This window comes from Lampetra fluviatilis, chromosome 28 (genome assembly GCF_964198595.1).
Source record: "Lampetra fluviatilis chromosome 28, kcLamFluv1.1, whole genome shotgun sequence".
NCBI lineage: Eukaryota > Metazoa > Chordata > Hyperoartia > Petromyzontiformes > Petromyzontidae > Lampetra > Lampetra fluviatilis.
This window is the reverse complement of record NC_136302.1, coordinates 11154239-11182039: the sequence shown is the minus strand read 5'-3', so window position 1 is coordinate 11182039 and position 27801 is coordinate 11154239. Positions and strand designations below refer to the sequence as shown.

At 52.6% G+C, this 27801-nt stretch overlaps 1 protein-coding gene across 1 annotated transcript; it reads left to right on the top strand.

Annotated features, from left to right (window-relative positions):
• Positions 1–326: 326 nt before the first annotated feature.
• On the top strand, positions 327–26572 carry P3H1 (prolyl 3-hydroxylase 1). The gene is made up of 16 exons (XM_078869683.1): positions 327–943; positions 5470–5672; positions 14780–14932; positions 15685–15874; positions 16647–16778; positions 17203–17342; positions 17828–17917; positions 18634–18686; positions 19026–19147; positions 19599–19726; positions 20051–20146; positions 21101–21251; positions 21748–21865; positions 22343–22418; positions 23066–23206; positions 23702–26572. Exons 1-16 carry the CDS (start codon positions 649–651, stop codon positions 23792–23794), a joined length of 2181 nt encoding a protein of 726 aa, XP_078725809.1. The 5' UTR covers positions 327–648; the 3' UTR covers positions 23795–26572.
• The last annotated feature ends 1229 nt before the right edge of the window (positions 26573–27801 follow it).

Here is a 27801-nt window from a genome sequence, read left to right as displayed (position 1 = left end):
GACACGGATGGGAGGAGCTGAGAGGAGTTGGTGGGGTGGAAGTGGGAGGAGGAAGGGAGGTGAAGAGAGAGAGAGTGGGAGGCGGAGAGGGTGGGAGGACAGCAAGACGTCGATTGGGTCGTGGAGAAAGTGGGCGCACAAGGAGAGAGGAGAGAAGGGAACAGGAGGAGGAGAGAGAGTGGGAGGAGGAGAGAGTGAGAGGTGGAGGAGAGAGTGGGAGGAGGAGAGAGTGGGAGGAGGAGAGAGTGGGAGGAGGAGAGAGTGGGAGGAGGAGAGAGTGGGAGGAGGAGAGAGTGGGAGGAGGAGAGAGTGGGAGGAGGAGAGAGTGGGAGGTGGAGGAGAGAGTGGGAACAGGAGGAGAGAGTGGGAGGAGGAGGAGGAGAGAGTGGGAGGAGTGTATGAGAGGAGAGAGAGAGGGTAGGCGGAGTGCACATTCTGTGGGACAGATCCAAGACCCCTCCCCACCCAGCCAACACCGCTCAGCCACCCGGCAACTTTTTAAGCAACGGGATTCCGAGGCAGGCAGTCCAGAAACGAGAGGCCGGAGCGAAGAAGAAGTGGCCTTGGGGTCTGCGACAACTCATCCTCTCAGTCTCGTCTCATCGTCTCGTACCCCCCTCGAGTGACTCGGGACAGCCAAGCTCAACCATGACCCGTACGGACGGCGCACGGAGCTCGCCACTGCTGCTTTTCACGACGACGACAACGATGATGATGATGGTGGTGATGGTGGTGATGGTGGTGGTGACGGTCTCCACCGTGGAGGTTTCGTCCACCCTGCAGCCCTACGACCTGCTGTTCGACAGCGGCGTGGAGGCGTACCACAGGGGCGACTGGCGGGTCGTCGTGTCCACTATGGAGCAGGCGTTGCGCAATCACGCTGAGCGGCGCCGCCTCACTGTCGTCTGCGGGCAGCGCTGCACCAATCACAGCGCCTTCCATGGTACAGCTTTGTTGTTGTTGATGTTGTTGACCAGCTGAGGTTTTGTTGTTGTTGTTGTGATGGTGGTGGAGATAGCAGGTGATTGATTGGCGGTGGTGATAGCGGTGTTGGATCGTGATATTGGTGATGGTGATAGCGATGATGGTGTTGGTGATGATGGTAGTGGCAATTGCAGGTGATGATTGCGGTGAAGATATGGATGGTGATGGCAGTTTTGGTGATGGTTGAATGGTGATAGTGACGATGGTGGTGGTTGATGACCAGCTGAGGTTTTGTTGTTGTTGTGACGGTGGTGGAGATAGCAGGTGATTGATTGGCGGTGGTGATATTGATAGCGGTGATGGTGTTGGTGATGATGGTAGTGGTAATCGCAGGTGATGATTGCGGTGAAGATATGGATGGTGGTGGCAGTTTTGGTGATGGTAATGGTCGAATGGTGATAGTGACGATGATGGTGGTAGTGGTGACAGCAATTTGTGGTGAAGATGGCGATGGTGATAACAGTTGTGAATGATAACGCGATAGTGATATTGGTGGTTAGTGGTGATTATAACGGTAATGTGATGAGTGAGGTTGATATCGTAATTGTGGTTGTGATGTTAGTGATGATGTTGATTGATGATGGTGGGCATGGTGAAGTGATGATGGCAGCGGTGATGATGGCAACGGTGATAGGGATAATCCTTCGTGGCTATTGTGGTTATGACGGTGTGTGATGGTGATGGTAATTGTGGCGGTGGTAATGGTGAGAATTCCAGTGAAACTTTGGCGGCGACTTTCTGTTGGGTCAACTCTGCCAAGTCGCCATAAGGTCGCCCTCAAAAGCACAACGACTCTTGTGGGAACACGGGTGCTGGTGTGGTAACAGCTGTCCTGTACTAAGTACACACACAACACAGTACACACACAACACAGTACACACACACACACACGTTGTTGTGTGTGTGCTGTGTTGGTGTGGGGAGCGGTGGTGTAGCGGTTAGCGCCACGCAGCGCTACGAAACCAGCCACCCCAAAGTTCGATTCTAGCTCACGGCCACCAACACCACCAGTGACAGATCACCGGTCCTGGGCCTCCCCTGGGTCGACTCAGTAGTCTAAACATCGCCACTGGGGAGACAAAGGCGGCCGGGCGTGGTGTTGACCACAGTGCCTGCCTGCACATTTGCTCGCTAACGGCACTTGCCCCGTCAGTCTGTGCAGGCTACACGGGGGATCTTTGTCCTGTGCTTGTAACAGTATAGTGTGCACAGTACAGTGTGTACTGTACGTGCGCAGGGTAAACAGTATGCGCATACAGTATGCTCATACAGTATGCAGACGTGCGTACTGTACGCGTGCATACAGTGCGTGTACAGTTTGCGCGTGCAGTATGCAGACGGTGTACACGTGTGCGTACAGTGGGCACACGTGTGCATATTTGTAGCATATGAAGGAATATTAAAACGTTATTTTGCGTTAACGTGCAATTAACAGTATGTTATAAAAAGCTATGGCAATCACGACGACACGATGAGCAATCGTAATCGACCGTCTTTCGTCACGATCGTAAGAAACGAATTACGCGATTGTAGGAATCGAATCAATCACAGGTTTCTGAAACCCCAGGATATCGATCGGTTCGTTGTTCTCCGAACACAGCCACCGTGAAACCTCTATCCCCGTGAGGCACTCGGCCGCCACCACAACTACCACCACAGCTACCACCCCAACTACCACCGCCACAACCACTACCACCACAACTACCATCACAACTACCACCGCCACAACTACCACCGCCACCACAACCACCACCACCGTCACCACAACTACCACCACTTACACCACCACCACAACTACCACCACTACCACCACAACTATCACCGCGACTGTAACTCATGCGCATTCCCTCTCAGGAATGCCAGCACTGTGTGTGTGGTTCCGTGTTCATTAAACCCCACCACGCCAACAATTTCTCTTGCACCATTCTCCACCTCTCCCATCGCCACAACAGCGATGGGGAGTTTATTAAATACCCTAATCCAGCCTCTTGTCCACCCAGCAGCTGTAATAGGTTGGGTGGGCTAAAGTGTGGGCACTGCCCCGCCTCTTCTTCCAAGGGGCCGTCCATAAATGACGTCACGCACCTAAGGGGTGGGGGGGGGTCAGATTTTTGTGACGAGGGGGGGGGGGAGAAATGTGACGTCACATCAAAATGGGCAACTTTAAATAAATATAGAATTGTTATAACAACACTAATTGTTATAACAACACTCCTACAACATCAGAGTGCAGCGCCACATTAAATACGCACTACAATGACAATTGTTTAAAGCGACTTGAAGCAGTCACGAAAGCTTTAAATCGAAATAAATCGAGACTTGAAGCATGTTTTATTTTCAAAATGGAAATATGGTTTTGGGGGGAGGGGCAGAGCTTTGTGACGTCATTTGAGGGGGGGGGTCTGACTTTTTGTAACGCCGTGTGATGAGGGGGGGGGGATCAAAAATCGTCCAAAATCTCGTGACGTCATTTATGGACGGCCCCCAAGGTGACCTGGAAAAATAGCTGAACAGCAACATCGCCCTTGACTGCGAAATCCTGGCAGGACCCTGCTGTAAAATTGTCTTGTGACTCGGTGAGGCGTTCCTGGATTTAACAAATGTAGCAGTAATAATAATAACAACAAACACGTTCCTTGTGTGTGATGTCATCCACCACGGCTCTGGTTCTGCAATGGAAAAAAACCAACGTGGTTATTTCCTGAGCCGTGCCGGCCTGGCTCGTGATGGGCGTGGCTCGGGTGTAGAGTGAAATAAACTGCTTAAAAAAACTTTTTATTAAACAACGGTTTTATTTTAAAATGCACTCAAAAGTAAAAAATATAAATTTTCAGCCGTCACCAGCTGATCAGAATATTTTTGGACATTTGTAACTAAAGAATAAAACCGTGGGGCGCTTCTTTAATATATTTATGCATAATGAGTTGCTTTAGAATGTTTTGGTTTGATAAAAGCGTATTTGTGTGATAGAATGTATGTAAAAAATATTTTCACATTTTTTTAGTAGAAGGGAAAATGTTGATGATGATGTCATTTGACGATGAAGTGTAGAACATTTTACGCGTGATACTGATTCTAAATGCGGAGGGAAAAAACCCGAGGACCCGGAGAAAAACCCACATGACCAGGTGGAGAGAGAGCAGAGGTCGCAACCAGGTACCTGATACCCGTACCCTACCCGATACCCGGCTACCCGTACCCAGCCGGGTACGGGTAGCCGTTTGCGACCCTGGTGCGGCCGGGTACGGGTACGGGTAGGCCGTGAGTCACTGGTGAGTAACCGTTTGTCACTCATTTCGGGTAGGGTACGGGTACGGGTAGGGAACGGGTACCCGTACCCGGCCGGGTACGGGTACCCATTTGCGACCCTGGTGCGGCCGGGTACGGGTAAGGAATCGAAACTCGTTTGCGACCTCTGAGAGAGAGGGAGACGTGCAAACTCCAAATATACAGCAGGCGTTGGGGTGTGTAGTCGAACCCACGACCTTTGCGTATCAAGTGAGGGAGTTGACATCTCGCCACCGTGGCAACCTTGACTCTCCACCGCCACCACCCTGGCAGCGGGCGCTGAGTGGAGAAATGTGTGTGCCATTAAGAAAACGAGACAGTGGGGCGTTGTGTGTTTGCTGTGAATCGACAGGCAACGGGGGCGGAAGTGGGAGAGACTCACTTAGTCTCGGGGATTTTCAGAACGGGATTTATGTACGTATGTTGAACTTCTTTCACACCGTACGTATCCAACCGTGCTAATTGGAGATCTGTGTCTATGTTTGGCCAATTTATCACTAATAACCGGGAGTGTTTTGTGTTTATTGAAGCGATTTTATATTTTGGAGAGACGGACACAGTCACACACCCACAGAACATCAGACTTGGTGTGTGCCTGTGATCACACAATGCCATCTATTTACCCATTTTGAGATATTTGGCTGATGCTCTTGCTGTTATATGAGCGCTTGGCACATGGGGCGAAACCAGGGTGCCCGGGGAAACCCCACCACGTGACCTCAAACGTTGCACGCAGAAGAAGTGTCAAAACTTTATTGTATCACAGCTGTGTGAAATAATTACATCATAAGACTTAATTACAATTGACATTATGTTAATAGTTTTTATTATAGTGATGAGCTTTTTCTGTTATTATCAGAACTTGAACGGATATACTCTTTGGTTCTTTCGGTAAAGTCACGTAGGTAGAAAAAATAATATAATAAAAATTTCTCTACCTACGTGACCTTACCGAAAGAACCAAAGAGTATGGATCCCTGCAGTCACGAAAGCTTCAAATCAAGATTGAACTGATATATATGTTTTCATCAATCCCATCAGCCACACAGCCTTCTGGGAGTGCATGATTTCAGCGGCATTGGTTCAGCAAACGGCAGACCGGTTTTGTCATTCGGTGTCTCGTCAGCAGTCAGGCTTGAACCTATTTTACTTAGCGATGCCACTGCCCACGTGCGCCCCCCCCTCCCCCTTGCGTAGCCGTGCAGGCTGAGGGGGACCGCGGGGAGTGGGGGATGTGGGACCTGCGGCTGCTGGAGGCCGTGGTGCGACGCGCGCACTGCCTGCACTCGTGCCTCGAGCAGGTGCTGGGCCCCGCCTCGCTGCACCTGGTCTCCGAGGAGACGCAGCTGGAGTTCCGCAAGCGTAGCCCCTACAACTACCTGCAGCTCGCATACTTCAAGGTGCGTGCGCCCCCCCCGCCTACCCAAACAACCACCCAATCAAGCAACCAACCATCCACCCACCCAACCATCCATCTACCAAACCATCCATCCACCCAACCATGCACCCAACCAATGAACCACCAAACTGTTTTGTTGCTGTTTGCTTAATTGCTGAATTTTGGTGGCCCAGGTCAAATCCTCTATCCCGGTGTCTTCTTAAATTCTCACCTGGTTAAACAAATAACCCTGACTTGAACCAACCCATCACTGAGGCCCGCTGTGGGATTTCTCTCCACATCTATTTTTTTACTTCAAGGTGCTATCCCCTGACCTGCCCTACCCTCCCCTAGTCCAGCCAACCCAACCCAACCCTACCCGACCTGACCAATCAGGATCTCTTCTATAACGGTGACTCCCAACCGGTGGTCCATGGATGGCCGATGGTCCACAATGCCGTGGGAAGCGGCCCGGGGAAATCGCGGATTGACAGTTGTCCACTTATCTCCAGGATGGTTGGAAACCACTGCCCTTTGTGATCTCGCATTGCCTATACAAGGTGCCGCCCTTTAGTCTGTCCCACCCACTCACCCACTCACCCACCCACTCACCCACCCACTCACCCACCAATCCACCCACCCACCAACCCGCCAACCCATCAATCTACCCACCAATCCATCTATCCATGAACCCACCAACCCACCCATCACAATTCAATCTGTAGTGTCTCTCTCTATCTCTTTCCTGCCTTTCTGACATCACATCTGGAATTTTACCTCCTCATTAGGGAATTTGGGAGAATTCCAAAATTCCTTGGAGACCCAGGGACAAAAATTTGGGAATTGGGGAGAATTCCAAAATCCCTTGGAGACCCAGATTCCTGTCCATCTAACTCAATGTCACATTCGAGCCGCGCGTACGTCAGCCATGGCTGGGAATCGAACTCTGGACGGCGAGTTCATCCCGCAGTGCTCAAACCGATGGAGCGCTGCCCCACTCCAATTGGATGTGGTCGATAAAGATGAGGATATTACATGCAAATGCGTGGACTTATACGACGCTTTGAAACACGCGCTTGTCTTCGAAATGTAATTATGTCTATTCCTATTCTTGGTTCTTTCGGTAAAGTCACGTAGAAGGGAAATAATAAAAGAATAAAAAATAAAACATAATATAATAAAATTATCACGACGTTTCGGCCACAACGCAAGCAGCCGTCGTCAGGTGAAAAAACTTTTTTTATAGAATGTTCTATTGTTATTATTATATTATTTCCCTTCTACGTGACTTTACCGAAAGAACCAAGAATATGAATCCCTTCAGTCACGAAAGCTTTAAATCGAAATGTCTATTCTTGCGTAAGATTGCGGAATTGCATTCATGAGCTAAATGTCAAATGTGGACGTCTGCTGCGACGAGAGGGCTCAGCAGAGAGAGAGAGTTTGCGTCGCTTTCCTGTTTGTTGTTCCTCCTCCGTTGAAGGAGCGCCGACCACAGTGGGTTTACTGTGGTTTGCTATTTGTTCCATTTAATTAGCAAGTCCGGAAACTTGACAGGGACCTGTCGGGCAAAACGCCTTTGCATATTTGCACACAGCCCTCTTGGCTCTGGTTTTGTTTGTCTCCAAAGTTTTGGGCAAAGCCCTGGCCAGTTTGTCTGATTTTACAATCGGGTTAGTTCCCAATAGCAACACTCGTTCATTACAAAAAGTGTCATTCGTAGTGCATCATCTCTATGAGAGTTCATCAGGCCTCCTCCATCATCAGAATCTTTACGTAGACTGCAGGAGGAATCCAATGAGCTATGAAGCTCTTTTTCGCAGTTGTCCAGTACGGGCGGGTCAGCAAGTTATGGATAGGGCAGACGGGACAGAGCTCGTGCGTAAACGCTTTCCGCCTCGCTTGGATAGTGTTAAAAACGTGGGAGCAACGGCTCAAGTTTAAAACCGATAGCATCGCGTTCCTTGTTGCACGACGCTGCTCCATAGCCTTGTGCCGCCACCGGGCCCTTCACCGCCCACGGCATGGCAGATTCCCGTCGTTCCCATCGTCATTCTCAACTACAAAAGTGTGCGGTCATGCCGTTTGCCACTGGCTGCCTAGCGGTTTTGGGCCCTTGCACCCGTGTTCAGGAACCGTGATGGATCGTGCCATCGCAGGACTGTGAGGGGGGAGGTGGCGATAGCTTGCGGAGGCCTTCGTCTAGCAGCGGAGAGACCAAGGCTGATGATGGCGATGACGATGTTGTCGACGATGAGTTGTGTGTTCCATCTCTCTCGAGGCCGTGCCGCGTGGCCCTCCCCCACCCCTCTCCACTGGCGAGTGTCTCCGAAGGCTTCTTAAATATTTACTTGACAGTTGACGGCTCTTGTTTAGATTTTAGTTGCAGCCACCAACCCACCACTCAACCCAACCCCCCCGTCACCCCCCCAAAAGTGTTTTAGGGGGGAGCGCAGGCTCTCGGCGTGGATACCGAGCAGGAGAAATTTAGAATGTGCACGGGGAAACGTCGGTGTTGCACCAGCGACGACAACATACACTGATGGTTAACGTGAGACTATCACTTTACCAACACCGCGTGGACTAGAGGTGTGGACATGTGATCTCTCTCTCGCACTGTGCGAGAAAGGATGGGGATGGGGTTAGGACTGGAGGTCTTGTTTGGGTCGGCCGCCATACCATAAAGGGTTAGGGGACAGAGTTGATGTGAACCCCTAACCCTAGCTCACCCCCACAGCACTCATTCGATCGCCCGCTCGCTCACCCGCTTGCCCTCCCCGAACCCGATCCGTCCCTCCCCTCCACATCGTGAACCCCCGCCCCCCCCCGCCATGCCCTGGAGTCTCCTCTAACCTGGCTGTGTTTCAGATTAAGCAACGTCCATCGTCTGCCGCGCATTCCCGGCAGGGCAGGCGCGCGGTGGAATGTCCATTCATTCGCTCGCCCCGCGCTCCGCACACAGAGCCTAGAATGTTCGCAGCATCGCCACCGCCACCCTCTCTCGTGTGCGTGGCAGCACCTGCATTGGCAACAGGTGGTCACGTCCAGCAGTGGATAGAGCATAGCTCGTGATGTTGCTGCTACTGCTCATGATGTGCATGTGGGGAGCAGTCGTGTCGCGGTTAGCACCCTGCGCTGCAAACCCGGCTACCTGAGTTCGATTCCCGCCCAAGGCCAACAACGCCGGTGACGATTATCTGAACCGGTCCTGGGACTCCCCTAGGTCGATTCAGCCTCAAATGAGTACCTGCTACGATGTGTGAACATTGCCACTCGGGAGACAAAGTTTGCCGGGAGTGGTGTTGTCCACCCACCCCTTTGTGTGTTGTGCCGGCCTTCACCGTAGGCGCTTGCCCCAACAGTCTTGTTAACGGCAATATGGGTGGGGGGGGGATCTTTGTGTTTGTTTGACGGCGCCCATATTCTTTCGCTGTGTAGCTCTTTGTTGTGGGATCGCTCGTGTTCAAATCCACGGCTGGCTTATCTCTGCGTGGATGCGAGCCGTTGACGTTTTGTTTGAAAAAAATGGCCCCCCTCTCTGTTGACGCGGTGAACGCGTAGACCCGACAGCGAGCGAGCGCGAGCGAACTGATGCTCGAAGTTCCGATGGTTTTCAAGGAGGGTTGTAAAGTCGATTTTTGGCCTGAATGTAGCCAAATCTGTTCATTATCAGAATTATTTTTCATCCCAAATCCAAATATTTGTTTTAATATTTTAGGTTCCTAGCAACTTGACAGCCAGGAAGCTGTGATTGATGATTGGTTTCACTCGTGTGGCAAGGGTCACCCTGAAGATCTACATTGCTCTAAGTCTTGCATGTAAACACTTACACTTGTACACTTCACCCATTGTCAGTGGACTGAGTAATGTGCCCCCGCACCCCCCCCCCCCGTCGGCGCAGTGTGACGGTGGTCGAGAATCACTGCGAGAGGTTTGGTGGGGAGGCCTTCATCCAGCAGTGGAATGATCATGGCTGGCGATGACGATGGTGGAGTGTGACGATGTAGCCGGTAGAAAGCGGGGACCGCTCGACCCTCTCTCGGAAAGGTCGCGAGTTCAAATCCCTTTATTATAATAATAATTATTTTAATTTAATAAATTTGGGACGAGCGGTTGGATAGTTACTTTCATTGTGTGTGTACACACAGTAACGCATCTGTTCCATCTCGGGATTGAATTTCAGGATTAAAATTCCCCCCCCACCCCAGCAGTCGACCACGGGTTGCCGTTGGTAGGGGCGTGCTGGCATGCACCCTGGGCCGGCAGTGTGCGGTTACCCGCCGGTAACACCGGCTCCTTTTGTGTCCCGGCCGCTCGCTTGCTCGCTCGGCCGACTGGCCGGCTGGCCGCAGGTACAGGCCCAGTGCGAGGAGAGAGTGTCTGTCTTGTCTGTGCGTCAAAGACGCAAGGGAGATGGACAAATAAATTGATGTACAAGCAGGCTCTCTTATCCGCTGCTCCTTACTCATTGGGGGCCAGCGACTCGCTGCCCGCTGGACCGCAGACTCGTCGGCAAGTCAACGGCGATTTTGGGGGCAGCCTTCATCCAGCAGTGGCTGACAATCCCCCCACCTCCACCACCACCCAATTTACATCTGCTTTGTATTCCCTGTGTTTGTGTTTGATGTGGGCTTTGCCATTCCCCCAAAGTAAAAGAGAAACGCCTCCTGTGTGAAAGACTCCGCGTCGCAGGAGATCCCAGGGCTTCAATCTCCCGAGGAGCTCATGGGCCACAACCCCTGAACCGCATCCACTGCACAAACCATGCGCCAGCAGCAGATGTGGTCACTTGATGATGATAATAGTTCACAAATAGAAAATAAAAAAAACTCTCCAGCCAGCGTGCGGAGACAGAGCCACGGGAAAATGCCATGACGACTCAATGGCCCGATTCACAAATACCAAGGAGGAGGAGGCATCATCGCAGCCGTGACGCACCGCTCCGCTACTACTGGTGTGATTATCTGGCTCGTTAACCACCTCGATGTAGAATCACGGCCATTGCTCTTCGTCGACGTCGGCCACACGATGATGAAGATGGCGAAGACCGTGGACAATTGAGAGTTGGCTCGGCTTTAAAAGTAGCGTTGGGAAAGAAAAGTAACGGTGCATACGTGCGCGCGTGCGCTCGTGCGGGCGTGCGGGCGGGCGCATGACGTTATTAAGTCAGTGGAAAATATGACCTTACAATCTACAAAGCGAAAATGCCAGACGGATGACATAGGTGCGGACGCTGACTATGAGCAGATTTTCGCGGGGGGTGGGGATGGTGGTCGAGGCAGTAGCCCAGCCTTAACAAAACCACATCTTCTCAGGCAGGCCTGACCGTTTTTTTTTGTTTAAATCCCAGAAAATCCTCGCCGAGTCCCAAGACTCACCGCGAACGCTGTCCCATGGATGTTAAAAACGGCTTGCCGCATCGGCTCTATCCATTTGCCTGTCTGTCTGCCTGTCTGTGAAGGGGGTGTTTGCTTTCGACTGTCCCTTGTACTGCCTGGCTCATCTGTAACGTCTGTCTCGTGTGCACCATCGGTCTCGTCTGCACAGCGAGTCTCGATTTGTCACTATAGCTCGTGAAAGATGAGGCGTACGGCACGAATTACATTTTACGATTCAGTTCTGTTGCGAGTAGAGACTTGCCCTGTAAGACAACAACCGAAACTTGACGATTTAAAAAAAAAACACCCCCACCGTTAAAATGGCAAGCCCTTGTCCCGTGACGGCGACATCGGATGCCGTGCACACGCAAACCCCGATGACGTCGTTAACATGTGACATCATCTTGCGACCATGCCATTTGGCTGTGATGATCTCTTGACCTGCACGCGACCTCTTGACCTGCACGCTGCAGAATTATCTGCCATGTAACCCGCAGGCGGGGGAATCTTCTCCCTGGCGAGGAACAAATTGTACATTCAGATTCCTGCGGCGGACGAGTCAATTAGATTTGTTGTTGAACACTGGCACACATCTGCCACTCGGGAACGCCATCACATTAAACACTCGTAAAACATCAAAATAGAAAAATCTGGACAATGAGACAACAGAATACGATTGATCGTTGTGACCAAACACTGTTAATTGTTGCCAGGTCAAAAATATTCTCCCCCTCTAGTCCTCGATGAGTGCGGCTGAGATGCTCTTGCAGCGACTGATGAACATTACTGCCACGTAGGTTGTCGCGGTTGTGGCCGCGATGTTTTTTCGGGCGGTACCGCACGTTCAAGGGACTGGGATTCGGTTCCTGAAGAGAGCTTCTGGCGGCACGCGGAGCGAAACGTCGGACATCGTGTCGGAACGACGCGCGGGCACGATCTGACGAAGACGGCTACACAGCACGGCCGCGAAACCCCCCACGTGGGAGAACTAAAGTACAGCACCCCAAGTATCTCAAGGGGGGCCCCAAGAAAGCCACCGTAGAGCCGATAAATATTTATCGTTTGCAGGCCGCGTGTCGCGCCAAACGAGCTCGTGGGCCGTGCGTGGGCTCCCCTCCCTCCCCCCTCCGGACGTAACCCGACGCCCGACTCGGTCTCGGCAAAAAGAATCTCAAATATCCCGACCGACAGAGCGTTTTCCTACGTCGACGCAATGTCCCCGTCCCCCGGGTGCCCCCCACCCCTCCACCCCCCCCACCCGCCCTCACTCCCGCGATTTCAGCATCGGTGGAAACTTTTCCCCGTTCTCCGTTCGACCCCGCACCCGCGTTTCACTTTTGCCCTGAACCCTCCCTCTGACGCCCCAGGGGCAGTCAGTGAAGTGGGGCATGTGTGTGTGTGTGCACGCACGCGCGTGCGATCGTGCGTGCGATCGTGCAAGGGCGAGCAGAACGCGAGTGCGAGCACGTAGTCGTGGCATGGGACGGGCGCTTGAAGGATTCCAGAAAAGCTTTTGCACCGCTTGCATCAACCAAAATTGGCCGGTTGCCCTCCCTCCCACTCTCCTTCCCTGTCTGTCTATCCGTCCGTCTGTCTGTTCATCCTTCGCCCTGTCTTGCTCATCTCTCCCGTCCCGTCTCTCCGTCTGTGTACCGAGGGCAACCACAGCCCAGGGGATGCCAGCTTGAAACGCTTTGGCCAGCGTTTCCTGGAGCAGAATGAGAGACGGAGAGACAAATAAACAATGCGGCGCTGTCCCCCTTCTTTTTAAAGAGCGTTCTGCGGAAATGAAAGTGCTACACACACGCTAGTAGTTAACGTCTGCAGGTCCTGACCTGCCGATAAACGGGTGGCAGGATGACTGTGTGTGTGTAAGTGCTCGCTAACAGTACTTGCCCCAACAGTCTGTTAAACCTATACGGGATGTCTTTGTTGTGTGTTTGTATGGGGAGCGGTAGTGCAGGGGTTAGCGCACTGCGCTACTAACCTGCCTACTGGAGTTCGAGTCCTGCTCGTGGTCAATAACAGGGGCAAGTATTTGAACTGGTCCTGGGAATACCCTAGGTCGACTCGGCCTTAAATGGGCATCTGGCACGATGTGTAAACATCAGCACTGGGAATACAGAGGCGCGCCCCCTCCGTGTGCTGTGCCAGCCTTTATAAGTGCTCGCTAACGTTACTTGCCCCCAACAGCTACACGGGGTATATGTCTTTGCCGCCTTGACATGTTCTTTGTCCCGTGCGCCGTTTCCTGTGTCCAGTGCCCTGTGTCCCATGCGGTCGGAATCGCCCTGTTGCTACCACCCCCCACCCCCTCCCCCACTGGTCTCGTGTGATGCGGTGCAATATGACGCGCGAGTGCAGTGGCTGTGTCAGACACGGCCGATACTGCTGCTCGGTTGAGTTCGCTATTATATGACGGAGCGTCATATAATAGCGCCCGCCCAAACTTGTGAAAATGATCCGATATGAACAAAACCTTAGCCTAACGTTGCGTCGCTATGAGGGACTTTCCTCTCCAGCAAACCGGCCACGTTGACCAAAGGCTTTTTTGTCCCAGTGATTTGGAGGAGTGTGTGCAAACTCGCGACCACATTGGCCTCCTCGTACCGCAAATGGGGGGATTGCATTCCGGAGACGGGTGCGTGTTGGTGATCGCTGCGGAGTCCGTGCGGCGTGCGCATGCCTCTTCCTCAACACATCCGTAAACGGCGAGCTTTATTTAGTGCCGCCGGGATGGTGTTGGAAGCCAATTTTATTATCCGTCAACGATCCTTGGGTTGAGCCACGCAACAGATCTTAGCTGGGTGGGCGGGTGTGGGTGGAGGGGTGTGGGTGGGGGGGGTATTTCAGATAAAGTGCACCTGGCCTGGCACGGGCGCCGTCGTGACGTCATCGTCACTTGGTGGCGAGTGGCGGGTATTGGTATTTGAGATAATTTCTCCGTAAAGTGATTGCAGACCTTTGACAATACTCACAAGCAGCACGGTGTTAGACAATACGCACGGACAAATGAGCACAAACAAGCTCAGTCATTCATACGCAAGTCGCACGCAAATGTGTCTTCAATTTTTTCTCAAACCGATGATCTGTGGGCACATGAACACTATTTCCGGCCAATCTGTTCCACAACTGTGGTCCCAAAACGGCACATGCGCTGTTCAGCGATTCCTCATCTCCCCCGCCTTGCTTGTAGTAATAACAATAATCAAAGAGCTTTGACGTAGGATAATTTACGGTTGGGAACATAATATTTTCCTAATCGTTGTGCCAAAATACGGCGGCTCCGTGTTTTTTCGTGGCTGAAACGAGTTGTCACCGAACACATGAATTAATATCTTCTCCGGTTCTAACATAATCTGTTGTTTTACTTACGAGGAAGAGTTCTTGCCGTGGAATTCGGAACGCTTTGTAGCGGTCTGTGTTGCATTTTTTGGAATTCCAGCGAACGTCCTTCGTCCCGTGTCTCCAGGTGTCCTGTGTCTCATGTCCCACTGGCTGTCTCCCAGAGTCCCGTGTCTCCATTGTCTCCAGTGTCCCATCATTTGTCTACTTACACTATTTCACGTCTTAAATCCCACGTCCTGATCACCACGTCCTGGTGTCCCACGGCCTGATCTCCAAGTCCCATGGCCTGATCCCCGTTTCCCACGCTCTAATCCCCGTGTCCCACGGCCTGATCCCCGTTCTTCACGCTCTGATCCCCGTCTCCCCATGTCCCACGCCGTGATCCCCCCCTGTGCCCGCCCAGATGGACAACCTGGCGGCGGCGGCGGCAGCAGCGCACACGTTCTCGGTGGGGAACCCCGAGCACACGGAGATGAGGCAGAACCTGGAGTACTACCGCCAGGTGTACAATGTGGAGGCGCAGCACTTCGTCGACCGCGAGGCGCGGCCGCATCTCGTGAGCAGGGACATGCGGGGAGCAGGGGACATGGGTGGACATGGGAGGGGGACAGGCGGGGACACGCGGGGACACGTGGGAGAGGGACACGTGGGAAGAGGACAGGCGGGACACGTGGGAGAGGGACACGCGGGGACACGTGGGAGAGGGACACGCAGGGACACGTGGGAGAGGGACACGTGGGAAGAGGACAGGCGGGACACGTGGGAGAGGGACACGCGGGGACACGTGGGAGAGGGACACGCAGGGACACGTGGGAGAGGGACACGTGGGAAGAGGACAGGCGGGACACGTGGGAGAGGGACACGCGGGGACACGGAAGGGTGGGACATGCGGACACACGAGGGGAATCACGCGCATGCGCAGACACAGACGCGTACATGTCTTTCGGAAGACAGGACGCTTTCCAGCAGGGCGTATGCGTGCGCGTGTGCACGACGGCGTGCGCGGGACACAGGACGCGTTCCAGCAGGGCGTATGCGTGCGCGTGTGCACGACGGCGTGCGCGGGACACAGGACGCGTTCCAGCAGGGCGTATGCGTGCGCGTGTGCACGACGGCGTGCGCGGGACACAGGACGCGTTCCAGCAGGGCGTATGCGTGCGCGTGTGCACGACGGCGTGCGCGGGACACAGGACGCGTTCCAGCAGGGCGTATGCGTGCGCGTGTGCACGACGGCGTGCGCGGGACACAGGACGCGTTCCAGCAGGGCGTATGCGTGCGCGTGTGCACGACGGCGTGCGCGGGACACAGGACGCGTTCCAGCAGGGCGTGGAGCGCTACGCGGCGGAGGAGTTCCCCATCGCCGTGGAGTACATGGAGCTGGCGGTGGACGAGTATTTCGCCGCGGACTCGGAGTGCCGCGCGCAGTGCGAGGGCCCCTTCGAATTCGACGGCTACGCCTACCTGGACTACAACTCGGACCTCTACCAGGCCATGGCCGGTGAGCGTTGGGAGCAGGCTGCGCGAGTTGAATGTGGGGGTGGGGGAGGGGTGGGGTAACGATCGATAACTCGAATCCGAAATCTCAATAAACGTGACGGACCTCGATGGAAGCGGGAAGCCGTGGAAATTAGCAAAAGTGCAAAATATTATTTGAGCGAGTTGAATGTGAAGAGATTGTACGTATGCAGTCCGTGGTCAATCCACGGCTGGATTAGAGGGCCTCCACCACTCAATACAGTGATTAGCGTGCAGGTAAACGGGGAAATATTAAATTTCGGCTACAATCATCTTTTCGCAAGCCGTGACCCAAATCTCTCCCAGTCCGCCCCATCCCGTGCGATCTCGGAAGCTAGGCAGCGGGCCTTGAGGCTGGATAGTGCTTGGATGGGTAGCCACCAAGTCGTCTTTACATGTGGGCGAAAACCAGAGTGCCTTGGTGGAAACCCAGACGGAAACAGGTGGAGTCCACATTTTTGCCGTTCCGCCTTCACCTGGCAGAGCCGGGGCTAGCGGGCTCCTCCTCGACGCCCACGGGGGACGGGAGTTTCTCAACAACGTCTGTGCGGCGATCCACCAACCCTCCCTCGCCTGCTTCCTCCACAATGCCGGATCGCGGGCCACGCGTGCGGCGGCGTGGCCACCACCGCCACCACCGCCACCACCGCCACCACCGCTACGACCGCCACTGCCACCACCGCCCGTCCTTTTACCGAGAAAACGGAATGCCGCGGCTGACTCGAGCCCCACGTTCCTGCCCCCTCCCTTCGCAGACCACTACGTGCAGGTGCTGAACTGCCGGCACGACTGCGCTCGAGAGTTGTCCACCCGTCCCGGGCGCACGACGCCCATCGAGGACTTCCTGCCGGCGCATTACAACTACCTGCAGTTTGCGTACTACAAGAGTGAGTTTGCGAGCCGGGCGCTCCCGGTGCAGGCCCCTGTCGATGCCCATGGCTTTGGCAGCTGTTGTCGTTACCTTCGAGCACCGCCACTAGCAGCACCAACGGTGTTAGCGGCACCAACAGCAGCACCAATGCCATGAGTACCACCACCACCGCTGCTGCTGCTGCGCTACCAGCACCTCTAGTACAATCAGCGACATGACGAGCACTATCAATAGCACCACCACTACCGCTGCTAGACAAGACCACCGCTATGACCAGCATCACCACGACTATCACCAGTATCACCACGACTATCACCAGCATAAATCACTGCCCCCCCACCCCCCACCCCCCGCTCCCCCTACCGCGCCCTGCGCTGTCGTGCTTGCGCCGCTCAACCGGCGCGCCGTGCTCTCTGTCCCACGTGCGACGCCGTCGGCAGTGGAGGAGCTGGAGAGCGCCATCGCGTGCACGCGCTCCTACCTGCTGTTCCGCCCGGACGACGAGATCATGCAGCAGAACGAGCGCTTCTACGTGGCCACGCTGGGGGAGGCGGAGAGCGCCGGAATCGAGCCCCGCAAGGCGAGCGCCGACATTCACACAACCACGTGCACCAGCAGGACCACCACCACCACCACCACTAGCACTACCACCACCACTACTACCACCACCACTAGCACTACCACCACCACCACTACTACCACCACTCACACTACGAACATCATCACTTATATTACAAGCAGCACCACTAGCACTACCACCACCACCACAAGCACTACTACCACCTCTAGCACTTCCACGGGCACTACCACCACCACTAGCACTACCACCACCACTAGCACTTCCACGAGCACTACCACCACCACTAGCACTACCACCACCACTAGCACTTCCACCACCACGAGCACTACCACCACCACTAGCACTACCACCACCACTAGCACTACCACCAGCACTAGCACAATCACCAACAGCAGGACCACTATTACCACCACCACCACCACCACAGGAATGACACCCACCACCACAGCCGACGGTGCTGACGGTAAAACGGTCGTGCGGTGCAGGAAGTGGCGAGCTACGTGCAGCGCTCGCTGCTCGAGAAGGAGATGCTGTTCTTCGCCAGCGAGGCCTTCGCCACCACCTTCCTGGATCCCGTGAGTGGCGCGGCTCGTTACTGCCGTGTAGACATTCACACTCATCGTAAAAGCACAACAACAACAATAATAATGACGTCATTAACAAAACTACATATGCCACGCGCGCAAGTTCGCAAACGGGCTATTCGTTAATTCGTCCGACTTCCTATTTACGAAGCTTCGGCTCTGTCCGTCCGTCTGTGACGGCGGGGGTGGGGCCTTGATCCGTCTGTGACGGCGAGGGTGCGGGGCCTTGGTAGTAGGGGAGCGGGGGGGTAGGTGGGGGGAGTGGGGGGGCTACAATCGATACACCCTTAATGTGCACTTATCTGTTTTGATCATCTTCTGAAGCATTCGTCCGTTCTTCCATTCAGTTTGTGAACGTGTTTCTAAGTTCACCTGCGAATTACCGCAACGTGCGTGTTGAGTCCGTTCAGCCATTGCGTGCGAGGTGGCACAACTGGAGATGCGTACACGGCAGGCGCCAATTACTCATTGATTGGTTGGCTGATGAACTGGTGGATTGATTGATTGACTGATTAACTGGTTGATGGATTGATTGATTGATTGTTGGTTGGCTAAATTGGTTGACTGATTATCAACTGGTGGATTGATTGACGGGATGACTGAGTAGTCGGCTGATTAACTGGTTGACTGCTCTGTCGACTGCTTGAGTGATGGGCTGGGCTAACTTAGATCCTCGTGTCTCCCCTGCTGTACCTCCTGCTGTCCAGGACACCTGGACCCCTGACTCTGTGAAGCCTCAGAGCCTCCTCCAGCGACAGAGGTCAGCACTTTCGTTTGACCTCGCGTTCACTGTGGGCGACGCTGCGGCGGGGGGGGGGGGATGGGGTGGGAGGTTACTGGTGGTGGTGATACCTCACAGTGGACGTTAAAGATCCCCTGACGTCATTTGCAAGAGTAGGCCCACTGTGTGTGACGTTGTTCATGTTGATATCGGTGGTGATGATGGTCGTGATAATCAGTGATGACGATGATGGTGACGATCTCGACGATGATGGTGACGATCTCGACGATGGTGATGATGACGATGGTAATGAATGTGACGATGATGATGATGGTGACGAATGGGAATGATGGTGACGACGGTGCCCGTGCGATGCAGGACGGAGCGGAGCGCGACGTCGCGCATCTCGGAGGAGATCGGGAGCCTGATGCGCGAGATCGAGGAGATGGTGGAGGAGAAGACGCGCGAGCACACGCAGCTCGAGTCGCTCATCAAGGAAGGTACGGACCCCCCCCCACCCCCCCCACAACCCCACATCCCTCCCTCCGATTGACCGGCTTGTATTTGCCGCGTCGCTCATGAGCAACGATTGGCTGGGTCGTTTCTCCGAAGCGGGGCGATCGCCTACTGTGCTCTCCTAGTGTGCGCCGATTGGCTCGTTTGTTGCCATGATGTGCATTGATTGGCCAGTTCTCAAACTGCGTGCCGATTGAATTGTCGACGCCCTTTTCTGGTGTGTTTTCCACGGGTGTGCCGATTGGCCGTTGGCTGATATGTTCCCACCAAGGATCTCCTATAATGTGCGCATTGCTGATTGGCCGGGGGGGGGATCGTCGTCTCCCCGCCTCCACGTGAATGCTCATTACCGATTGGCCGCGGGGATCGCAAAGTCCCCGCCCCCTCGTGAATGCCAAATACTGATTGGCCGCCGCGGCTGTTGTTGACGGACAGGTGGGCCGCTGCTTTACCCGGGCGTGGTGCTCACCATGGACTCGCGCGCCCTCAACGGATCGCAGCGCGCGCTGCTCGATGATGTCATCACGGCCGAAGAGAGTAAAGAGCTGCTGGAGCTTGTTAACGTGCGTCGTCGCCCCCTCCCCCCCTCGCACCGTGCCCCCCACACCCCCCTACCCCCGAATGTAATGAGATCATTTGCATAAAACAGGAACTAGTCGATTCGTACGAGCCCCGTGCATTGCATGCCTCGTGAGCGTTAAGTCGAAATTATTTGTAGAATGCAACATATCGGTTCCATTCTCGTGTTTTGTCTGCTGTCGGCTCGACGACGCGATCAGTCGCTCGTCGAGGCTGGGATGATGATGATGACGACGATGGTAACTTACCAGCGTGTCGCGATGTTTGACCCCCTAACCCCGATTCCTACTCTTGACCCCAAACATCAGACGGCGGGAGCCTCGGGTGACGGTTACCGCGGCAAGCCCTCTCCTCACACGCCCAACGAGAAATTTGATGGCATCACCGTCTACAAGGCGCTACGGGTTAGACAAAGATCCCCCGTGTAGCCTTAACAGACTGATAGGGCAAGTGCTGTTAGCGAGCATCTATCAAATATTAACTATTTTTATTTTACCAGGTAAGGCCCACTTTTTCAGAAGCAACCTGGCCACAAATGATAGCTCAACGAATTGGCTTATTATCATGTGCCAATTTATAGCAGCCAAATACTTTAAACGGACATTGATTTTAAATGTGGCAAAACCGGAGGACCCAGAGAAAAATCCACGCGACCATGGGGAGAGAGACATGCAAATTCCAAATATAAAGGCGTCAAGGTGAGAATCAAACCCACGACTTCCTGTATACCAGGCGAGGTAGTTAACATCTCACCACCGTGGTGCCCCATGAACACGAGGGGGTGGGTGGCCAGAACCACGCTCAGCCACCTTTGTCTCCCCAGTGGTAATGTTTACACATCACTCCAGGTACACATTTAAGACCTAGGGGGAGGCGCAGGACCGGATCAGATATTATCACCGTTGTTGGCTGTGAGCGGGAATTGATCTCGGGTCGACGCGTTTGTAACGCAGTGCGCTAATCACAGTACCACCGCTCCCAATTACGGGTTCGACACACACACAGGTCGCACAAACGTAGGCAATGTTAGATTTAGGGTATTGGTTCGAATTTGCATGGCGCTTAAATACCTCGGAAACTCAGAGCCCTACAGCACTTCTTATATCAACCATCACATTGTGTTCGTGTCACCGTCACAATTTGCCATGTTGAAAATTTACTCCGTAATTTACTCTAAGGATGACACACAAAGCACCCATTGCCCCTACTATGAAAAACTTGGCAGGACCCGCCTGAAAATGAGTCATGAGACTCGGCGAGGCTTTCTTTCCTGGGTATAAAATCGTAATCGCAATCATGATGATGATAAAAAAAAAATGTTCTCTGGCGAACGAACTGACCTTTCACCGTGGTCACAGTTTGGACAGGAGGGGCGCATCGCGCTGAAGACGGCGCGTCTCTTCTACGACGTGAGCGAGCGCGTGCGCAGCATCCTCGAGTCCTACTTCCGGCTCGAGTCGCCGCTCTACTTCTCCTACACGCACCTAGTGTGCCGCACGGCTATCGCAGGTACCCTCCCCTCTCCTGCCGCTCGTGTGCGTGCGTGTGTGTCTTTGTGTGCCGTGCCGGCCTTAAAATGTGCTCGCTAACAGCACTTGATGTTAGAGTCTGTTAAAGGCTACGTGGGTGGTCTTTGTACAAACGCACACATGCAGGTGCGTAGATATATTGAGATGTTTTCAGCCAATTAATATTTATATCTACACACATACACGCACGACTATGTTCCGAGTATGCAGTAATGCCATCTCTGACGATGGCAGTGGCGATCGCGACGACGATTGGTGGTAGATATGACAGTGATGATGAAGATGTTGCGACTGCTGGTGATGATGATAATCAAGTTGATGATGACAACACAGTGATGATGACTACGCTAATGACTGTGATATGAGAATGATGATGATGCTGATGACAAAGACGACGACGATTATGTTGTTGCTGCTGGTGATGATCATGACAATGACGATGATGTTTAATCTACGCGCCACGCCGTGCCCCACAGGCCAACAGGACAACCGCTCGGACCTGAGCCACCCGATCCACGCCGACAACTGCGTTCTGGACCCCGAGAGCAAAAACTGCCTCAAGGAGCCTCCGGCCTACTTCTACCGAGACTACAGGTGGCGTGGGGGACATAGCAGGGGACTCGTGGGGGGACTCCCAGAGGGAAGCTGTTTTGGCGTTGCCTGGAACTTAGGGGGTGCGTGTGTGTGTGTGAGAGCGAGTACCGTGGGGGAGCGGTGGCGTAGCGGTTAGCGCGCTGCACTACGAACCCGGCGACCCGAGTTCGATTCCTGCTTACAGCCACCAACACCAGTGAGGATTATCTGAATCGGTCCTGGGCCTCCCCGAGGTCGACTCAGCCTCTAATAAGTGCCTGGTGCGGCGTGTAAAGATTGCCACTTGGGAGACAAAGGCGGCCGGCCATGGTGCTGGCCACTCAACCCTTCGTGTGCCATGTCGGTTTTCATATGTGGTTGCCAACAGCTCCAACAGTCTGTAAAGGCTATACGGGGGATCTTTGTCTGTATATCATGCGGCATGTTATAAGTTGATATTATTTTGCACAACGAGTTTTACGCTTTTCCTCTCTGCAGCGCCATCTTGTACCTGAATGGAGGCTTCGAGGGTGGGAATTTTGTCTTCACGGAGTTGGATGCCGACACGGTCACGGTAAGGAGCTGGTCCTGCTACCTCTGTTGTTGTTGTTGCTGCTGCTGCTGCGTGGGAGGGGAGTGTTGGGTGAGGAGGGTTGATGAGTCGTGACAGGCCTAATGGCTGGGTGATAAATAGTAACTTTTTTACTTGCAACGCGCAGACGGCGCTCAGTGTCCGCTCGCTCCCGAGCTGTGAAAACAACCTCTTCAGACTCTGTCTTCTCGACAGACCTGTTCTTCACCTGAGGACGGCTGCTTGCGTTGTGGCCGAAACGTCGTGAGAATTATTTTATAATGTTTTATTATCATTATTTTATTATTTCCATTCTACGTGACTTTACCGAAAGAACCAAGAAGATGAATCCCTGCAGTCACGAAAGCTTTAAATCGAAACTGTGAGAACAACTCGGAGGCGCGAGCCGGAACCACCGACGAGCGGGGGACGGGCGACATCCGGGCAGTGAGCTGGCGCCAACAAATGCCCACGCTCTGCAGTCCTCTGTATATACAAATATTTTTCCAGACATTAATGAGTCGTTATTATGCATGTGGGAGGGAAAATTAATGACGCTGGATAAAATGATTACGAGATGAAGATGCTCGAGAAGATGACTGAATGTGGCGGCGCTAACGGATGTTCCCCTAACCACCCCTCCCCGCCAGGCGGAGGTGGTTCCGCAGGCGGGCAGGATGGTGGCCTTTTCGTCGGGAGGAGAGAACCCGCACGGTGTTCGCGCCGTCACCAAGGGCCAGCGCTGTGCCATGGCGCTGTGGTTCACGCTCAACCCCATCTTCCGCGAGAAGGTGTCCCACCCTCCCCATCCCTCCTCCCTCCCTCCCTCTCTGCCTCCCTCCGTCTGAAGCGATATCCATCATATTGCTAGGCTCTATAATATTCCTTAAACAACGAAGTCCATTCCCCTCCCCCCCCCCCCCAGCGCCTTCCTTAGCCCTCGGTCTCAAGAGCCGAGCTGACCAATCGTTCAGACGTGCGTGCGGACCCCGGAAATAACGGAACTCTCTCCTGCCCCCTCCCTCCGTCCTCCACCCCCCACCCCCCAAGAATCCACAGGGGCCCCGCTATAATCCTAAGTCATTCCTGACAATGTAACTCTCGAGAGAACCAAACACTTGACTTGTCTGGGAGTCCTTAAAACGGACGAGGATGAAATCTGGGACGTTCTTTTGCCGTGAGTATCAAACGGCGTGTGTGGGAATGTTTCACGCGTTTCGCTGGCTCTCACGCCCCTCTGACATTACGCTTGTGTGTCTTTTTAAATCCCCCTCCCCCCGCCACAGGAGCGAATCAAGGCCGACGACCTCATAAAGATGCTCTTCACGGAACAACAAAGCGAAAGTGATCTCTTCCCCAACTCGCGGGACGAACTTTGAGAAGTGACACACAAGCGCACGGCACGCCACACCCGCTGCACGCACCCATGAGCGTTCACCGTCTGGATCCTTCTTTGCGACGAGGACGTTTCAGCCGCAGTGGTTATTCCCGCCTGCGCTACATGACCTCGCGTCGTTGTAAATGAAGCTGATGTCAAAAGGTAGGAAAGTAAAAAAAAGTTAAAGAAAACTGCTTCACGGGGGGCATGTGGCTCTGGTCACGTGACCCTTACCTGACCATTAACGATGGACGGGCAGTTTTGACGAAAACCGTCGTGATAAATGGTCTTCCAGTGTTTCAGGCCGATCGATGGATGATTGTGAACCCATTGCCCCGAAACCCGAGCTCATTTAATTTTTGTATTCTTCCTACGTTAATGTTGGGCACATGCACGTATCCGCCAGCGAGCACGTTCCCCACGGCACGATCGCCGTTGAGCTGCAGAGAATCTTGTTTTTCTGCATCATTGCGGGAATCTGCTACAGTGGTGTTAGAGATTTTATGAGATAGCATTTTTTTTTTTTTACACGCCACTTCCAACGCACTCCACAAAATGTTTCAACCCAAAATGTTTTTGTATCTAATAATAATGATATGTAAATTAAAAAATAAGCAATTTTTACGGATGTGCCCTACTGCGCTGAATGTGCAACCGCGGTGCTCGCACGCCTTGCCTTGTATTCGTACGCCGCGTTGAATCTGCGACCACCGATCTGCTTTCGGGTTGAACCGCGGAATGTTCGTCAAGCATGTACGATGTGAGTCACGCTGCAGCACGTGCTGTACTCGGGAGCTTCTCGGTGAAGTTTCGTCACGGAGCTCCCAGTACGTGGAGCGAAACGTCGGACGTTGCACCCAACGACGTGCGGCAAGACCCACAAACACATCGGAGAGCTTTGCAGCGCAACCGCGGCGAACATACGTTGTGCTATCTGTGCTCTTGTTTTCCATGAGCACTGCAGCTTTGAGTGGTGATTGTGGAGTCTCCTCTTTGTCACCACCTCCCTCGACTCGTGATTCCAAAGCTATTTTTTTATTTGAACTCCGCTCAGAAGTGGCATCGACCCTCCGAGTTGTCCTCATATTGTGGTTTTTTATTCATTCATTTTAGCTGCAGTGATTGCTGTCCCCTCTTGGGGTCATGACCCACGGTTTGGAAATCCCTGCCCCTTGGGAATTTCACGACTCGTGCCAAAAATACATCGAGAGACTGGCGTATCTTTTTTACGAGAAGGGGAAAGTGCATGATTATGCCAAGGCACTGTGGATCGGAACTCGGCAACAACTTTTCTGGCACGTGGTGATGTAATGGCTTCACATCATCGCGCGAGCAAAAGCGGGATCGGACGCCAGACGTGTCATTAAAATTGTCCGACGAGGAAAAAAAACGGAGCGAGTCGGTTTCCATTAATTTCGGGACCATGGTTCTTCCCTGCAGAAGAAATTCGGTTGGGAACTCATCGGGTCATTACTTTGTTCTATAAATGAAGAAAGCGGTTTTGTCCAGCTCCTATTCGTCTTGGGTAGAAAAAAATAATTGGCACGAGCGAGTGGCCCTTTTTCTGTCGACGCAGAAATTCGCCGGCCAACACGCACTGTCCCTCCGCAGCTGAAGTTGATGGCTGCCATTTGTCGTAAATGTAGTTTTCATAATCTCGAAAATCGGAGCGTACAAAACTGACACCCTTCTGTATGAGCCTTATCATTACACTCGAAAAAGGGGCAAAACACCTGCCCATTCATTGCTGCCTTCCTGTGTTTTAAGTTTTAAATGTTTTTATTCGCTACGTATGGTGCTAATGATTTTAATGCGTTCTTGACAAGCCTAATATTTTTTTACACTACTTTAAAGCCTATGATGTGTTTTTGGGTTGTACCGCGTGTTGTCCGCATTGATATCCGATATTTTGCTCCGCGTGCTAGATGATCAGTTTCTGAAGAAAGCTCTTGCATTTTTTTCGAGAAGCATGTGGAGCAAAACGTTGGACATCGTGCCAAACAACACACGGTAAAAACCCAATAACCCCATCGGGAGCGCTCCACAGCATGACCTCCGCAGTACTATTACTCCTCACATGAAAACCACTGAGCCTTGGCAAAAGCTAAACGTTTTGAGGTTATAATTCAGGAGAGTGATCGGAGGTAAACCCATTTGCTGGAACCTAGCACAAATCGCGAGCTGATGAACGTTTGCAAATGAAAATGCTTCTCGTCGGCGTTGCCAGTAGCTTTCCGAATGCTTTATTTATACGCAATGAAATCACTTGGAAATGTTTTTTCGTGCTTTTATTGTACATATATATTTGTACGCGGGAGTTGTGATTCGCGCGTTTTGTACGTTGTGGGTGAGGCGAGTGCAAACTACCGTATTCTCCGGATTGTGAGAATTTCCCGGAGAGTGACAGACTCGTCAAACGTGTGCCCGCTGTCCATAAAGGCAGACAGATCTGGTCGCACGCACACACAGACACGCCTACACACGGCCAGGTTGTAAGATGCACCACCAATGTTTACTTTAAAATAGAAAATATGGGGAGTGTACCGTGTAATCCAGAGAATACAGTACTTGCATAACTATCAGGTCTAAGCAAACGGGTCAAGAATTGACCTATTAACCTTTTGACCTAATTATGGCTGCTGATGTGTGCTTTTTAGAATCGCCCACGCTGAATTTGTCTGTTGGGTACCACCTACATTTTTTTTAAGTTTGTAAAAAAAAAATTACAAATGGCATTGAATTGATGCAAAACGATCACGCAATAAAAAAAAAGTTTTCATGTCTGATTTATGTTTTCTTTCATCTACCCCACCACACTTTGATTCTATGTGAGGCCGGGTATTCCCCACAAACATGCAACGTTGGGCCAATGTTGGAATGTGGTTGGAATCTTTGGGTCAACGTTGGGTCAACGTTGGGTCCACGTTGCAACTATGTTGCGGCTTTGGTAGACTGTTGAGTGGTATTGTGCCGGATACAATCTTGAGATAGAATTTTTGTTCAATTGAAGGACGTGGGTTTTTTTCTCTCTCCAGGTTTGTGGCATAACGTGGAGTGAATGTCACTAAAATTCACTTCACTTGAACTTTTTTTCCATACTCGGCCCGGTAAACATGGAACGTTGGGTGAAAAGTTCTAACCACATGCCAACGTTGGGTCAACATGAGATGTGGTGTCACTCATGGGTTTGACCCCGGACAGTCCTGGAATTGACATTACTGTGTTTGGGTGGTGAGAATTGATTTGTACCGAACGTTTATCACTGTAAACTGCAATGTTTTGATAGACACAGGATGACTGAGAAATAAATCCTGGTTTGGTCTACAGTGGGAAAAGTGGCAGCCCCTAAGGTCGAAACCGGGTCTAGATGAGGTTGCTTACTTCAATGCTGCTTGTTACAATAAAAATGGTCTGAAAAGGAAATAGACCGAGGGACTAGACCATGTTATAGTCGGAATGTGAAGGCATAACTGAGTTAAGCTCATAGACATTTACCTCAGAATCTAGCTTCTACATAAATAAAGACCTTAATCTGTCTCAAAAACCTCTTGGGTACTTCCCAACAAGGTAGAAAGCTGACATTTGGTACATAGGTAGCTTTTAGGACAGCAAAACAGAAACATCTCTAAATCCAAGATTGATTATTTTAAGGCCCCAAAATCTTGATTTGAAGTGCCCCATCAAAAAACTGCTGAAGTAGGCCAAGCAAGATTAAAACTGCTTAAGTAGTTTTTTCTTGCTGTGGCTGTCCCACCTGATGACGATTGCTTGCGTTGCGATCGAAACGTCGTGATCTATTATATCTCTACCTACGTGACTTTACCGAAAGAACCAAAGAGTATGGATTCATGCAGTCACGAAAGCTTCAAATCAAGATCAGCAACACATTCCTCCTGCGGAGGGAGCTGGTAGGAACGTTGGGTTGCTCGGTCAATGGCCAGGGTCAACGGCGGCGTGGTGTATTCCGCAAATATGGCCGACTGTGAGGGCGGGCACAAGCCGGCGTGA